The sequence below is a fragment of the Cantharellus anzutake genome (assembly GCF_015039405.1).
Source record: "Cantharellus anzutake strain C23 chromosome Unknown EI90scaffold_16, whole genome shotgun sequence".
Classification (NCBI taxonomy): Eukaryota; Fungi; Basidiomycota; class Agaricomycetes; order Cantharellales; family Hydnaceae; genus Cantharellus; species Cantharellus anzutake.
Window position 1 is genome coordinate 230,461 of NW_024066966.1, and position 15,700 is coordinate 246,160.

Consider the following 15,700-nt stretch of genomic DNA (forward strand, 5'->3'; position numbering starts at 1 on the left):
TGATGGCATGCAGATGCAAGTTCTGGAATGGATTGTTGTGTGGCCGCCGGTGCCATAGTCAGACCTAATCAGGGCCTTGGAAACCTAACCTAGCAACTTGTTACCGCTCTGTGTCCACCGTCTGTTGTTGATCTCAAGTGGCGTCGTTGTAACTCACCGCGGGCATCACAACCTCTTTTGTTTGGCATGAACAGAACCGCGACGTATAAAACTGGCCATTAGATTCGCGCCCTCCCTGTTACTTCCTTCACACCGCACTCTGACAAGCTACGATTGCGTGCAATCTTATTTACCTATACTAACTGTCCAATAATTCCTCCATGATGCTTCTGCACTCTCTTCTCTTTTTCTCGCCGCGCTTCCTCTGATCTCCGCTCAGACTCTCCATAATGTACGTAGAAATGTCGCTGAATCCGTCTCATGTCGTTGACTCGAACCTCAGGTCACCGTTGGCCTGAATGGAGGTCTGACGTTCACCCCAGAAACCATAGTGAGTAAGGCACTCGAGATCACTCTTTTCGTTACGTATTGATGATTTCTCCCCAAGACTGCCGAAGTCGGAGATTTCGTGCAACTCTTTTTTGTTTCGAAAAACCACACGAGTAAGCCATCCTGCGTTCGATGTGCTGATTGTCCATAATGCCCACGTGTCGAAACAGCAACTCAATCGTCCTTTGACTCTCCCTGCTCTCCGTTGATCGGATCTGATGGAGTCACACCCACGGGCTTTGATTCGGGTTTAAACCCGTGCCACCAGGCGGCACACCCGTTGTTTTGGGCTTCCAAGTGTTCTCTGTGAGTCTCACCTTGGCCCAGCCGGTTTTCAGGCATGCTCACACTGTTGCGCAGACAGACCCTCGGTGGTTCTACTGCAAGCAAACCGGTCATTGTCAAAAGGGCATGGTCTTCGCGGTAAACCCACCAGCCACTGGGAACACGTTTGACCAGTTCAAGGCGCGAGCCATCGGAACTACCACACCGACTACCACCTCGACTGCTACCTTAGCCTCTTCTACCTCACCAACAATGCCTAGTAGCACCCCTGTTATCCACCAGATCACTGTTGGTGGGAACTCGAGCCTGACTTTCGATCCCAGTAATATTGCCGCTCAGCCCAACGACATCGTGCAATTCAGTGCGTAGTAGAATCGTTGCGTTGCAACTGCATCTAAACTTGTTTCGTAGCCTTTGTTTCCAAGAATCACACAATAACGCAGTCAACGTTTGCGAACCCTTGCGTTGCTGGACTCAAGGATGGATCTCCCGGATTTAACTCCGGCTTCATGCCTGTTGCTGCTAACAGCTCTAATTTCCCCACGTTTAACGTGACCGTGAACAATACATCACCAATTTGGGTAAGGCGTTTCAAGTCAGTGCTGGATAACTTTGGGACTAAATGTATCTTTTAGGGGTTCTGCGCCCAAACAGGTCATTGTGGCAAGGGGATGGTTTTCGCCATTAACGCTCCTGAGAACGGCACGAACACCTTTGATGCTTTTCGGGCCGCCGCTGTCAACGGGACGACAACGACAACGTCCAGTGAACCATCCAAGCCCACTACTATATCCACCTCGTCACCATCATCAAGTCCCAGACCAAGCGGGGGTGCGTCTTCCCGGTACAACATCGTGAGCGGCGGCGCTGGATTTGTTGCAATGGTTTTCGGTGCATTCCTCTTATGATTTTACGAATGGAACACGTTTTCGCTATTCGATGATGCTTTGCGCTGGCGCTACTCTGCTTTCATGTCTTTGAAACTGTCAACCATAAATGCCGCGGACTCCCGTCGTTCTGGTTATTCACTACTTTTTGTTTTTGGACCCAGCTCCTATGTATTATAGTTATAGCAACTGCATAGAAGAGCTTCCCAAAGCAACAGGTGATGGGGTCGAGAGCAACACACATAGATACCTGCCCACGCAAAAGGTTATGCTTTTGCTTGCATCAATGGTACTAGTCTGCCTCGATCGAGGAAACAAATCAGCCGGACCTGTAATCTTTGCTGCACCGCTGAGCAAGCAACGAGGACTGATTGGAGACGAGAACATTGACTTGCACTCGTAACAGTAGATGTGATGTTGGGGTTGTGATCAATGATGAACATCCCCACCATACGCCACATTCGCAGATATTGATCCCAACATTCCGATTTAGGCCCATTAATGACTCAAACAGGGTTGTAAACAGTTGGCATGTGCTACTATTGACTACCACCACCATAGGAACAAAAAAAACGACGACAGCAAGATTCGAACTTGCGCCCTCAGAGAGGAACAGATAGTCGAAGACATTCGAATCTGTCGCGTTAACCACTCCGCCATGTCGTCGAAGCCATCTACCCTTCACCCGTGGCTGTAACCAACCGAAGCGGAGGGCGTTGGGAACGATTCGCCATACGCGTGAAGTCCAAAAAGACGACGAGCTGCGGTTCAGTGACACAGGGATTCGAGAGGAGATGCAGCCCAAGTGCGACAAGAATATGGCTGTGTGCAGCTTACATCCGCAATAGTTGAGGGTTGAGGACCTCAATTTACACTCATGTCTTGTTCCCTTCTGGGCATGGGCGGAGGACTTAGGTGGCGTGGCCAACAGTGCTGTTTCTCTTTTTCTCTTCGTTCGACTACTTGCGCCACTGACGCTTTGACCTGATCGAATATATGGTATCTCTTCAATACCCTAAGGCAAGATTAAGGCGAGAAGAGGCGCGCTCGACTTGCAGCTACTTCAACAATTAGTTATGTCCGAGCGGTCACAATGCTGCACGGACGGCTCCAAAGGCTCCAGTAGCTACGATAGATGATACGGATGCATTCTTATTAACATGAAACAAAGGTCATTTACAAAAGAACAGGATATTAAGTTAGGAATGCAGAAATTCTGGCAAGGATCTGCTGATGCACATCCTCGAATATATGAATTCATCTATTCTTGTCTGTGAAATTGCAATCGTCAGATGCCGTCTAGTCATTTGGAAAGGGAGGACAAACCCGAAACCAACAGTCTCTTCCACAGCAAGGGTCAACTTATGTTCCAAAGTGTTGTAATCCTTGTAAGGTGGCAAATCAATCTGCGAGAATGGATAGTCATCCTGAGAATCAAATGAAATACACGATGCCGGGAACATACGCGATTGAAACAAGTGTGACTCTTAGGCAACTGGCTAGGGTCTCCAGCTTTTTCGATCGTGAACCGTCGAGGACCATCTGAACCTTGGAGATCCTTGAACCCGTTGAAGGGGATACGCGACGTACCAGTAGCGAACTGAAGTAAGCGAGACTTCCGCTCGGTTGGCCAGCTTCGAATAATTTGCCAGAACCACTGAATGACTTCATCGTTCAGCTCGTAGCCACGATAATCCGTATACTTTGTCCAATCCTCACTACAAAGGCAGAAGTTATATATGTTCCAACACCGCATCGAACAGGGTCACGTACACATCAATATCCGACATGCCTCCAATGAGAAGCTATGGAAGAGCTTAGGTGACCGAATGATTGCCATTGGTCTGCACTCACTTCAAGTTCCCGCCCGTCAAACACATTGATGAGCTCTTGAGGGATAAATTCGCCGAAACCAGACATGAAGGCGTGGAACTGGCCTTGGACACGGCGAACGATACGATACTCAATGATAGTCCTGTATGATCGATTCAGAGGTCGCGCAAGTTTGTGTGTGCAATGATGAGGGAGCCTTACTCGACGTATTCTTTCTTGTTTTCCTCTGTCACAGGGATGCCAGCACCATTAGGCTTGAGATCAATCGTCACCATTTCGCCGAAACGATCTTCTGTCATAGTGAAAGTTTCGAAGATAATATCGGTAATGTCGTTCTCCCTGTTTATCGTCCGTAAGAGTCGTCCCTGTCTAGAGGGGTACACGTACAAATCCAAGTCATACTGCGATGTAGTTCGGCATCAACACTTTCCAAGTCAGCAAGGGTGATCTTCTTATTCAGGATCATCTTGTAGAAACTGGTGATGAAGTAGGCGTCTAGGAACCGACGATGAAAGATGGCGAGGCCCATGACTCTTCCAATAAACTTGAAATAGTTCAGATGTTCGGGGTTCACTGCAGAAGCCGGGTTGATCTGGAGTGTGTAGTTATCTGCTGCAGAGTACTCGAATAAACAGTAGAATGGGTTGAACATCTCATGCGAGAGCAAGAAGAAGAATTCACTATACAGACATACATGAGTAATCTGATACTCTTACGATGAATAAATACTGACCGGGAAACACCACCGTAATCGAGACCTTCTTCGCCTTCGAAATTGATCATGAAGCGCTTCATCAAATCGCTTGGAGTCTGACGCATAATCTCCGCGTAACTGTCCTCGAAGATGAGGTTTCGTCGGACCTTAATCTCACATTTGCCGGGGTGAGTCTTCATTACAGGTTGAGAGCGGAAATAGATAAGCTTGCGACGGAAGTCACGCTTATACTGTGGCACATTTTGATCGAGCGACTGTGGCAGACGGGGATCATCCCAGGTCGTCGTCTTGGTGTTATGGTCAACGTAGTAAACACGATGACTAGAAGTAAGGCGCATCTCCCACCCAGAGGGCAAGGGGCCAAGGTGGGAAGCAGACTGAGGCTGCGCTATGGCTTGGTTTCCATCTTGTCTAAGATTTTGGACCGGCGTCCGACGAGGATCGATCCATGTCGTGGTTCGCGTGCTATGGTCCACGTAGTAAGGACGACCTTGAGGAGTACGTCTTTCTTCCCATCCAGCAGGCAGCGCCTCGCCTGCAGCAGTTGTCTGAACAGGATTTGCATCTGTGGCGGTGTCGGAGGCAGCACCATCCGCAACAGGAGTGTGAACTCCTGAGCGTGGATCGTTGGTGGTTTCCAAAAGGTCATCCGCCAAAATACGACGGTTATGATCTAGTCGAGCATCATCAGCGTCTTGCTGTGCTTGAGTGTTCGCCGCTTCGGTATTGGAAGGTCTGTTCCATGTCGTACTTCGCGTGTTATGATCGACGTAGTAAGTGCGACCAAGGTGATCAATTCGGCGTTCCCACCCAGTGGGCAAAGGACCATGTTGATCTTCTCGAGGATTGAAGCTTCGCACAGCATTTGCTGATTGGGTAGTCGCGGCAGGGACAGTTGCGTTCGTGACTGGTGATAGAACACCTGTCGGATTGGTTGCTCGGGGTGTGCTCGTGCTGGGACGGCGACTGCGAACAGAGTTTTGAGGGTCAATGGTTGAGGTTGCTGGAGAGTTCGATGTTGGTGCTGGGTTAGACGGAACCTCGAGAGTATTACCCATGGGACGGGTGTTCCCAACCGCGACTGTGGAGGTGGAAGGAACAGAAGGGTTCAGGTTAAGGCTTTCCAACGCGCCCAAGGGACCCCCAGTCGTCCGAGATGATCCAGGGTTTATAATGGGTGCGCTCGTGTCTGTGGACAACTGAACGATGAGCTTTCCTTGTACTGCCAGATTGTCGATCGATTTCTTGAGTTCCAGGGTGAGCATTACTAAAGGTACGTTGGATTCAGTAGCTATCAGGATGTGTGGATCCCATTGGTCACACCTCGCCCTTCGTCATGGATATCGATGCAATCCCGCACGGAAATGTTCACCATGCCAAGGAAGCCTAGGTCACGTCTTCTGAGTTTTTTCTGATCAAATACTTGAACGGCAATGACAGACGACTCTGTAACATTGCTGAGGAGATGCTAAGGTCAGCGCTCATCGCAAATGATGCATGTATACCAGTACTTGCACGTCGACACTTTCATTCCAATACGGGCTGAGATTTTCCTTGATTCTCCTCGTAGTGTGAATGCGTTCCGCGTCTGCGGTTATAATGGCAAAGGGGTCTGGGAGCCTGAAGACATCGCGCTTCAACAGACCATCTGCAGCGATAACTGTCCAGCAAAACACTGTCACTACCAATCGGCGCTTCGGTCTTTCCCGTACCGCCCTTACCTGTGATGCGCAGTTTCCTCGTTCTGAAAGGGTGTGCATTAGTCGCATTTATCGAACTCACACCGATCGACACTCACGTAGAGCTACTTGTAGAAGCAGCAGTGGTCATGAAGCTTTACACTGGTCGAGAGGTTAGCATTGGAAATTGCACTGCCTTGCCAAGCTTCAATATCAATCGCCAAAACAACTCAAGTCTTTGACATCTTCCACAGCTGCTGCAGAGACTCCGACCAAACTTAGAAGTTGTGTATTATCCTCCACACGCTGTGTCCTTACCAACAAGGGCAGCTCGATAAATACTGGCTGTATGAACAGGCAATGCAACTAATACAATCCAATGTCACCCATGCCCTTCATTGCCCGTAGACGACACTCGCGCCGAGATGTGGGAGGAAGATAACTGGTGTCGTACCTGCGCCCACAACGTGAACCGAGATGGTACTGATATATAGCTATTTACCTCGCAGTTGAGTATTTGCAAGAAATCAGTGGATAATGCTGATATCCCTCAGTCCAGGTAATGTCAACTGAGGGAGAGAACGAGGGGGGAAAGATCGTGGCTTCATTTATAAGTCGGATATATAACTAACACCGGCTAGTTAACATTAATCTGTTGAAAAGTTGATACTGCTGCTTGGTGTCACATCTTTTAGGCCGTAGTGCACGTCCCAACCGCTGCTCTTCACTACGACGCATGCATACTCAGTCCTGCGTACACCACATTTAGGACTATAGGCTCTATGATCGGTCGTGGGTTCTCCATTCTCCATTTCAACCACAAAGTATCAAACAGGCAACGACTACACTTCTTGGCACCATCACCCCGAGGTATGACGACGGGATATGCGCCGCCCGTGGCTGCATGATCCATTGGAAATTCGCCATCAATATCATCCGGAGAATTGTCGACGCCGATGTCAACGCGAGGCTGTAAGTAGTGTCGAATCCGGCTGGCTAAGGGCACGCACTTCCTTGCATCCTTGCAACAAGGATTTTCCGCTTTAGCTGAATCGACAGGGCACTCAAGTATGATTCTCATCCAAGGTACCCTTGAAATAATCATCTCAAGCTTGACGCGTGAAGCCCGACCAGTTTCGCGATAGGGAGTGTTCCTTGAAAGTCGATGATTCATCGACTTAGAACTTGACACCAATCCAGTCCATCAGACTTCTGATGCTGTTTCCCCGGGCAACAAGTAGTCAGTATTCCTGCTATCTCTTCTCTAGGATTTATGGTTCGGACCGACCATGGGTGAGATCTCGTGCTGCTATGAATATTTTCCAGTTGAATTTTAGGGGAAATTCATTCTCAAATCGTGATAAACTGATGGATTGAACAGCTAGCCTGCACTAATCGCGTAAGGCGAGCCTTTGCTTGAGTATTTGGTCCAGTAGAGAACCAGGAAGGTACACATTCTTGAGACCCATTCCATACCGGCACGGAGCCAAGGGTCTGAGCCTTTAGCATACGCCCGGTGAGGGAATTTCAACGCGGCTCAACGAGGGAAGGGCGCTATCGAATGCCAGGGTTGGAAATATCTGGCATAGCTGCTCACACCTCCGAATCATACCAATCGACTGGAGGAAGGGTCACTTTATCCTGTGAAACATGGCGTAAGTTGGGCGTAAGGCGTCAAACTAGTATCTTCCGGTCAATGCTGGGAGGGCGAATTAGAAACGAGATAGGTATCGTGGCTAATGGCGAGGCGAGTTACATCCATTATAAGGCGCGGATATGTAGGGAACGCGCAGAGAGGAAGGGGAGCATGGCGGGTTGTTAGGTCCGCCTGAAACTAACAAGAGTGAAAGGGTACCAGTATCCAGTGGTTCATCGGCCAACTTGACCATTCGCGCGGCGGCGAACGCAATCAGACGATTGACAGGATCAGTTGGATGAATGTGTGTTGGTATGAACGTTTTCATGACTCTCAGTATCCCTCTTTCCGCAAAACAAGACCACCCTGGGTATTGTGCGAATGCGTACACAGTAATGGAACGGCTGCTAGTATCTTCTTTAAGAGCGACCAAATTTCATGGTCTGGCCGAAACTCGATACCAGTGTGATGAATAGGAAAACGGGTTTCTATAGTGTTGCAATGAGATTTCCAGGTCAGCAACTGGATATTATCGCCCTCCGTTTGTAGGATTCGTAGTTGGCCATTGGTGGGGTTTCTTGTGGTTATTGCTATCTCAAACCCTGACCAGCTTCCAGCCTAGTGTTGGAAATGAGTTAGGACGGAACCTGATCAAATTGTAATAAGTCGGGGCGTACGTACCGATGGATCGCCCACCCATCCCTGATCATGAGAAAGCGTCTCAAGCTGCATGCTCAGCCTTTGCTGAAGCAATTCTGGTCCCAATGGCCCCGCAGAGAACCAGATCGACCTCGAGGCTTCACCATTGGATGCGTGTGCCGATACCCAACTATCAGAATGAAACTCAACAGCCTGCACCCTGATATCTGCCCACTCAAAAATCTCTAACACGATTTCAACAGGTAATGGACGCCTCCTTCCAGTGACCAATTCCCCAGGTTTCACATCACGAATGCCTGCATGGAGACTGCGTGCGAGTGCATTCAGAGCTATGGCGTAATTACGGAAAGATGCCTGCGGATTGACGGTTAGAGTAGCAGAATGAGACCGGATGTGAGAATTTAAGTTATCGGGAACTCCGAGGTCCATCTCAGGGAGGGTTTCCTCGTGGGAACCAGCGAAGAAATTGTGGATGCTCTCGAAGCAAGCGCGAAATTTGGAGTATCCCCAATTAGTTAACAAGTTGAGTGGTTGCATTACAATCCTACCCGTTCCCCCTTATCTAGAGATGGAGGGGGTGGTCTGGATCGAATCAAGGTCGGGAGTTATGGTAACCGCAGATTTGAGTCCTGGTCCAGGCGGAGCGGTATGCTAGGTACTTGCAATTGGCCGTCAGGCTTGGCTTATAGGTCTTCAAATGTGAGTTGCTGTAGCACAGCCGCAGCAAGCAGTGTCCCTGCTTAATATGGCAAAACACCGCAGATCGTCACTCATTCCATGGCGAATGTCTTGCGCGCGCAAACCATGACTCTGTGTGCCTGGGCGCGGTGAGGTGTAAAGTTTTCTCAGCACTCAGATGGTAAACAGCGTTGGCACGCTCAGGGATTATGTATAAGACCCTCAACTGTTGTTGTGTACATTGGTAATCGGCATCTCCACATTCGCCGCGTGTTCTACTTCTTCCATCATCCTCAGTGATTTATAATTGGTGACTCAGCTGCTGCGGAACCTTATACAATGGCACAAATCCGCGGACGCGTCTAGTGCTTCGTCATCTCCCGCTTGTGTTGTGTAACCGAATACGTATATATACTCCATGCTTTGACCCGATGATTCCGAATCCACGACCCACCTTGGATCGCGTCTTCCGCTACAGCTTTTTGATACGACCAGCTTACCTGGAGAAAACTCAACGCAGGCTAGGATGTCGAGCTCTGTCTCTGCTTTTGACGAGTCCCCTTCCGAATCCTCTGAATTCCCTCCAGTGGATGAAAACAAGAGATTTCGCGCACCTAGCGGTCCCCTTCCGAACAAGCACGGTACGTGACCTGAAAGGATATATAGCGCATGTTGATGACGCGATTTCGTAGTGCCCAACGCAAACGAGTATTATCCATTGAGCGAGCCCGCTCCAGGCACAGCCCTACCAGCGGTGAGTAAACCGATCGAAAACTACTCTGTCCTCTCATTCTTTTTTGCACAGGAAGAGTATCCGGAAAACAAGAATCTGCCAAAACTGTTTCAACCGCTGACCATCAGAGGTGTCACGTTTAAGAACCGACTCTGGGTGGTAGGTGGAACTCTGCGTGCAGCTTCCATAATTTCCGACATGAGTGAACTATTGTAGGCACCTATGTGTCAGTTCAGTTCCGTCGACGGTCTTATGACTGATTGGCATCTTGTTCACCTCGGAGTAAGTTCATATAGTCCCATCCCTTTGGGGCTCCTCTAATGCATTCGTTCTAAGAGTTTCGCCACACACGGTGCCGGATCGATATGCGTCGAGGCCACAGCCGTAGTTCCAGAAGGTCGCATCAGTCCAGAAGATAATGGTATTTGGTCGGACAAACACATTCCCCAGCTGAAACGCGTCGTCGACTTCGTCCACGCCCAAGGGACGACCATTGGGATTCAGCTGGCCCACGCGGGACGTAAAGCTAGTACTCGATCACCTGGGCCCAGGAAGATCTACGCGGACACGATAGGATGCCTGAGGACTCCGTTGCGACTCCCGAGGAAGGTGGATGGCCCGACGAAGTCGTTGCTCCTTCCGCCATTCCATTCAAAGCTGTATACCCCAAACCCAAGGCCCTGACTGAAACAAAGATCAATGATATCGAAGAAGCTTTCGTCGCAGCCGCTCGTCGCGCAAAGCAGGCCGGTTGTAAGTAACACCTCTATCAGATTTACATTATGTCTAGTCTTAGCACAACATTTCCAAGTTGACTTTGTTGAGATCCACGGAGCTCACGGATACCTCATCCATGAATTCCTTTCCCCTCTTTCCAACACCCGCACCGACAAGTACGGCGGTTCTTTCGAAAACCGCATTCGAATCGCTCTCAACGTTGCCAAACGTGTCCGCGCCGAGGTTGGCGAGTCTTACCCCATTTTCTACCGCATCTCTGGGAATGATTGGGCGGAGGGCCCTGAGAAGGATGAATCCTCTGGAGAATGGAAGCAATGGGGCGTCGATCAGAGTTCCCAACTTGTGAGGCTGTTAAAGGATGAATCTGGTGTGGATCTCGTAGACGTCAGCTCTGGCGGTTTGTGGGCACGGCAGAAAATCCCGGTTGGACCAGGCTATCAAGTTCCACTGGCAGAGTCTATCAAGAAGCATAACCCGGATGTGCTGATCGGTTCGGTTGGGCTGATCACTGATGGGAAGCAAGCTGAGGAGATCCTGCAGAAGGGCCAGGCAGATGTAATTCGAGTTGCTCGTGAATTTTTGCGCAACCCGGACTTTGCGTTGAAAGTACGTAATGAAATCTCGTTTGGCAGATGGAATTCTGATACTGATTTTCTACTGGGGATTAGTCTGCGATGCAGCTTGGAGTTGCTGCCAAGCCGGTGAACCAGTATGAGCGCGCTTGGACCAGGATGCTCCAACGCAAAAGACCTTAGATAGCTAATGTAGATATCCCCAATGTAGAGTTCCGTAGAATGTATGCCATGACACAGCCCCGTTACGAGAGCTGTAGCCCTCGAGTTACTTAATGAATATTCTGAAGGTAGTTTATTTGAGAGAACGCTCCGAAGATATAATGATTTCGTGAGATCCCGTGTCGATCGATTGGTTGGCCCCGCTTCTTCCCTTCTCTTCTATATTACTAGTGAGAGATGATGCTAAGGTAGTGGAGACCTGACCTCAATGGTCTGCGCACAGGCTTCACCATATATCCCCTTTCGGCACCGACGCATGCACTGACTTACCTAATTTAACTCCGAACATCTGTAAGTGACGACTCGCCAGGGGAATATGGTCCGAACGAACGAAGGAGGATGAGAGGCTAGGATCCCGCCTAGGAGAACGATCAGTGCACCCAGATCGGACTTATTTTCTTATGTCTACTTTATTTGCGCGTGTTTTTCTCGAGACCCCTGCCCTAGGCGAGCAGCCTGAAGTTTGCAGGCCAAATAAACCTAATTTGACTGAGCTCGATGTTCCATCTCAGGCTGGGGGGACCTTGCTGAGGCGGAAGACAAGGTCTGGGTTCTGCTTTCCGAGCTGTTGACGAAGACTAGTCCTCAGAACCCGGTACTAGTAGACGTGGATGGCACCCCCCTGCGCTACGGAACAAGGTGGCTACCTCGAGGCAATGCATTTTGCCATTATAAATCACATTAGTATTTTGAATGCACGCAGTTACGGGGTACGCCCCAATTCGGAGCTCTCGATTAGGATCTGCTGCTGCCATCACTCCTGGATATTAGTTTTATTATATCACAAATATTAATCCTAATTTCCTGGTATAAGAGGGATGCTTTATCGATTTGCTTTGGAGGAGCTTGCTCTCTGATCATCTCCTCTGGCTGCACTTGATGTCCAACATGTCGATCCCATCGATGCAATGGTTGCTTTTGGTGCCTTTGGCTTGCTTTGCTCTTTGGAAATGCGCCTGTAACTATGAATGGAGGCGTCATTCCAAGGGGTTCCCTTTCCCTCCTGGTCCAAGGTTTGGAGGTATCATTGCTTGCAGGCTTCTTCGCCAAAACTCGTTCCATTGGAAAATATTCTCACAATTTCGAGAAACATACGGTGTGTGCATGGAGTTGATATAGCACTGAGATGACAATGTGATTTTAAGAGATGCGATCGCAGGCAATATCGTCGGTTTCGATCTGTTTGGCCGCCAGTTGATCATTCTCAATAGCTATGAGGTCGCCAAAGATATGCTTGCGACTAATGCGTCGATTTATTCGGACCGACCTAGTATGGTTATGTCCGGAAAACTGTGAGTCCTATACCTATACGCCGTTTTAGTTCATCTTGTAGTTACTCGATCATGTACCAATAGGATGGGCGCCGAAAACACTGGTTTTTCTCAACTCCGTTACGGGTTGGAGTGGAGAGAACAAAGAGCGATGCTTCATCAGCTAATGACAAGAAAATCAATGACACAATTCCATGGTGCTCTCCGGAGGGCTGCTCTGCGCATACTCGTGGGTGCTCTCGAGAACTCGCTCGCCCTTGGGGATCTCCTGCGCCTGTGAGTCGCTCATACTTCTCCAGTATAATCTGATATACGTTTCAAGGCACGTTGGTGCAGTGATTCTCAAAACAACGTATGGGATCGATGTCAAGAACTCCGAAGACCGCGTAAGCTACGTCAGAACGCCTGACATTTTGGGACACGTTATGATGACGCTCCCTCAGTATTTGCAGGTCGTGGTGAGGCTCGTTAAGGCGGTTAATTTCACTTTTTTTGGCCAGCACCTGGTCGATTTCTTCCCCATTCTTTTGCATATTCCTCGCAGCGTTCCGTTCGTGCAATTCAGAAAAGAAGCGGAGGTACGACATCATGTATGATGTATAGGTTGCACCCTAACGATTTTTTCGCAGTTCTTGCGCGCGACTCGTGAAGAGCTACTGAATCGACCATTCGAGTATGCGCTGTCTCAAGAAGTGCGTCAAACAATCCTGTTTGGATAGGAGCCTTCCTACTGAAGCGTTCTACTAGCCTTTGTCGCTCGTGAACAGATTGATACAATCTGGAAGGAATCCACGTTCCGTCAGGCTGGCCACCGGCGCCCTCTACATTGCTGGTGTGGATACGACCCTCATCACATTCAAAACATTCCTCACTGCAATGATGCTCTATCCTGAGGTGCAGAAAAAAGCCCAAGAAGAACTGGACGCTGTGCTTGGCACTTCGTCTAAGCATGAGGTGCTGCGTCTTCCAACCTTTGATGAGTGGGTGCCAGAGCGTATCACCTTGGTACAAGACTCATATTCTCCTAACATTATTCCCTTCGGGTGGTAGTCAAGACAAGCTTCCATATCTCAATGCCGTGATCAAGGAGGTGCACAGATGGCATCCCGGTGTGTTTTGGGCGACGTCCGCACCGACCAATTCCAGAATTCACTTATTATCTCTGGGTTCTATCAGTGTTTCCTCTCGGAGTGAGTCACGCTCCTGTTGAGGACAATGTCTATGCAGGTGTGTACATTCATTTCGTCTTGGACTGCGAAAACGTTGATTCACCAAAAATCTAGGATACTTCATTCCTCGTGATTCAATCATTATGCCAAATCAATGGTAAGTGTTTTTCGCTCGTCTTGCTCCTTCAGTACTTCCTCTCAGAATTTGTCCTAGGGCGATGAGTAGGGACGAGCATCACTACCCAGAGCCAGAACAATTCAGGCCCGAGCGGTTCTTGGGTGATAATCCTGCTCTGGACCCGAAGGAATTCATACTTGGATTTGGCAGAAGGTAATTGTACACGACTTGGTGCCAGCACAAGTCTACCTTAGTCACAACCGATCCTCTAGGAAATGTGTTGGCCTGCATTTCGCTGATGCCGTTATCTTCATCACGTTTGCTTCGATTCTGTCGACGTTCAACATCACGAAGCGCACGGGGGATCGCTATGTCGAACCCAATCTTCGCGTTGGTCATGCAGGGTACGTTGTTGGGTCGCCTGCCACAACTCATGTTCGCCTCTGAACTAGACATCTCTAACAGTCCGATCGATGAGGCGGCATGCGATCTGGCCCCCAGGTCACCCGGGACAGCTGCGCTCATCAATACTTCACTTGAATCTCTCGACGACTCTTCTTGATTATGCAATGTGAATTCATACACAGCCAATCCATTCTATGTAACCAGCCGAACCGCCTACGGCTGGATGCACGCACCGAATTGAAGTGCGCGAAGGAGCCATTATGCGGGACAGGGAGACATAAACGTAGATCCACCCCACCAGTCGTCGCAGTATGAAATCACACGGTAAATACATTGACATCATTGGCAATATGGATCTTCTGGGATCCTCTTCTGATGACTGGGTATATCCTTTGAATAAAAACCGCAGTCTTTGAGAAACCCCATTCTTCACGATTTCAAATACAACAGATCTGTAGGCGAACCAACAATGATAGAAGCAGCAACTATAATGATAGCGCTTCATCGCCTATCCCCGTGATCCTGCGTGGTTCCTCGAGCTCCAAACGGCGATTCGCGAATACAGGATACCCAGAGGCTTATCCTAGCCCGCGCAGAGGGGACCACCGCGGCCCGAATCGTCGGTCCTCGGAAGTGAGTTAGGCTCGGTCGCTGAAATTACCGAAGACCCGTTCCAGATTGTTCCTAAGAAAGAACAGTCTACAGCAAAGCACCATTGTCAGCATGTCGGAAGCCAGCATGTACAGCCGAGCTGGCGAGGGAGATCCTTATGGAAGGCCACCACTTTAGCAATTACACCACAGCCTTGCCTTACTCCTCTTTCCGAGACGAAAGGTTGAGCAGACAAGGACACCGAGCAGACGATCTGGCATTTCAGCGGTCTGCACTGACCAACTTCCCACCTGACATACGGATCAACTGCACTGCATGGAAATCTGTTTTTCCTCATTTCAACGATTCGTATGATATTCGTTACTTCTGGTTCTTTTTTTTTTGGCTATCCTAGCAAGTGGTGCATCATTGTGGCGCCAAAACAGTGCAAAGCAGGTTCGCGCCAAATGCCTCTGGGACATTTTCGCCTCGGACTGCTCCCATTAAGTTGCCTGGAGGACCTGCACATGCAATGATATAGGAAAAGTAACGGAGTCTGCGCCAAATGACGGATTCTTCTCAGCAAAAGCTGGTACATCGTCGTGCAGGGCTAAAGTGTGGTAAGAATATCATCGTTCTGCAGTAGTATTTGGCGTACTTTTGTCACTTGGAAGGGTGAGACCCATGGGGGGTCCACCGCTTGAATTGGGTGGGAAGAATGGAGTTCCGCTCGTCTGATCCCTCCCTACCAATTGAGAGCGCACCTGCAATCTCTTCTTTTTTTTGGTGGAACCTTCAATAGCTTTCTCGGGCTTAGGGCCTGAAAGGTTTGTGCGGAAGGATAGATCGAGCCTTCCTGACGGTGCGTCGTGTGCCCATGTGATCGAAATTGCCACCGAGGGGAAATGCTGGTTATCGCTCCGTGCGGGGCTCACGCGACCACGCGGGTATACCCACTAAAACCATTTAGCCAATTCTCGGGGAAGCACGCTTCGCTTTCAATAACGCCGCTCCATGTG

General features: G+C 49.3%; 6 protein-coding genes and 1 non-coding gene across 7 annotated transcripts; 4 read left to right on the forward strand and 3 right to left on the reverse strand.

Moving 5' to 3' along the window:
• Positions 1-389: 389 nt before the first annotated feature.
• EI90DRAFT_3280215 (uncharacterized protein) lies at positions 390-1,134 on the forward strand (the record flags this gene model as incomplete). Its single annotated transcript, XM_039066746.1, has 5 exons — positions 390-422; positions 443-490; positions 548-602; positions 660-795; positions 850-1,134. The coding sequence occupies 5 exons, from the start codon at positions 390-392 to the stop codon at positions 914-916; spliced, it is 339 nt and encodes a 112-aa protein (XP_038917700.1). The 3' UTR covers positions 917-1,134.
• Positions 1,027-1,682, forward strand: EI90DRAFT_2915292 (uncharacterized protein; the record flags this gene model as incomplete). The annotated part of the gene is made up of 3 exons (XM_039054541.1): positions 1,027-1,135; positions 1,186-1,355; positions 1,410-1,682. 3 exons carry the CDS (start codon positions 1,027-1,029, stop codon positions 1,680-1,682), a joined length of 552 nt encoding a protein of 183 aa, XP_038917701.1.
• Positions 1,683-2,234: 552 nt separating this feature from the next.
• EI90DRAFT_t113 lies at positions 2,235-2,327 on the reverse strand. Its single transcript has one exon. It is a non-coding gene; the product is annotated as a tRNA-Ser (tRNA).
• A 533-nt stretch (positions 2,328-2,860) lies between these two features.
• EI90DRAFT_2915307 (uncharacterized protein) lies at positions 2,861-5,969 on the reverse strand (the record flags this gene model as incomplete). The annotated part of the gene is made up of 9 exons (XM_039054542.1): positions 2,861-3,067; positions 3,127-3,379; positions 3,435-3,466; positions 3,516-3,636; positions 3,696-3,833; positions 3,878-4,174; positions 4,228-5,476; positions 5,533-5,677; positions 5,721-5,969. The coding sequence occupies 9 exons, from the start codon at positions 5,967-5,969 to the stop codon at positions 2,861-2,863; spliced, it is 2,691 nt and encodes an 896-aa protein (XP_038917702.1).
• A 1,599-nt stretch (positions 5,970-7,568) lies between these two features.
• EI90DRAFT_3050426 (uncharacterized protein) lies at positions 7,569-9,057 on the reverse strand. Its single transcript, XM_039059759.1, has 6 exons — positions 8,925-9,057; positions 8,733-8,875; positions 8,206-8,659; positions 7,955-8,142; positions 7,811-7,931; positions 7,569-7,722 (listed from the first exon to the last, which is right to left on the reverse strand). The coding sequence occupies exons 3-6, from the start codon at positions 8,611-8,613 to the stop codon at positions 7,582-7,584; spliced, it is 858 nt and encodes a 285-aa protein (XP_038917703.1). The 5' UTR covers positions 8,614-8,659; positions 8,733-8,875; positions 8,925-9,057; the 3' UTR covers positions 7,569-7,581.
• Positions 9,058-9,388: 331 nt separating this feature from the next.
• EI90DRAFT_3145011 (FMN-linked oxidoreductase) lies at positions 9,389-11,088 on the forward strand (the record flags this gene model as incomplete). The annotated part of the gene is made up of 8 exons (XM_039065218.1): positions 9,389-9,503; positions 9,555-9,616; positions 9,668-9,754; positions 9,812-9,877; positions 9,932-10,124; positions 10,151-10,348; positions 10,407-10,939; positions 11,002-11,088. 8 exons carry the CDS (start codon positions 9,389-9,391, stop codon positions 11,086-11,088), a joined length of 1,341 nt encoding a protein of 446 aa, XP_038917704.1.
• Positions 11,089-12,091: 1,003 nt separating this feature from the next.
• EI90DRAFT_3121340 (cytochrome P450) lies at positions 12,092-14,247 on the forward strand (the record flags this gene model as incomplete). Its single annotated transcript, XM_039063385.1, has 13 exons — positions 12,092-12,225; positions 12,273-12,419; positions 12,483-12,674; positions 12,721-12,784; positions 12,842-12,976; positions 13,028-13,090; positions 13,146-13,378; positions 13,449-13,507; positions 13,575-13,625; positions 13,682-13,724; positions 13,782-13,898; positions 13,958-14,089; positions 14,151-14,247. The coding sequence occupies 13 exons, from the start codon at positions 12,092-12,094 to the stop codon at positions 14,245-14,247; spliced, it is 1,467 nt and encodes a 488-aa protein (XP_038917705.1).
• Positions 14,248-15,700: the final 1,453 nt, after the last annotated feature.

Excerpts from the sequence above, each read along its gene's own strand:
- EI90DRAFT_3050426 (XM_039059759.1), bottom strand. The coding sequence starts at position 8,613 with ATGGACCTCGGAGTTCCCGATAACTTAAATTCTCACATCCGGTCTCAT. Across the intron at positions 8,143-8,205 it reads GATGGGTGGGCGATCCATCG|GCTGGAAGCTGGTCAGGGTT; the intron begins GTACGTACGCCC and ends TTCCAACACTAG. Across the intron at positions 7,723-7,810 it reads ACATTCATCCAACTGATCCT|TTTCAGGCGGACCTAACAAC; the intron begins GTCAATCGTCTG and ends CACTCTTGTTAG.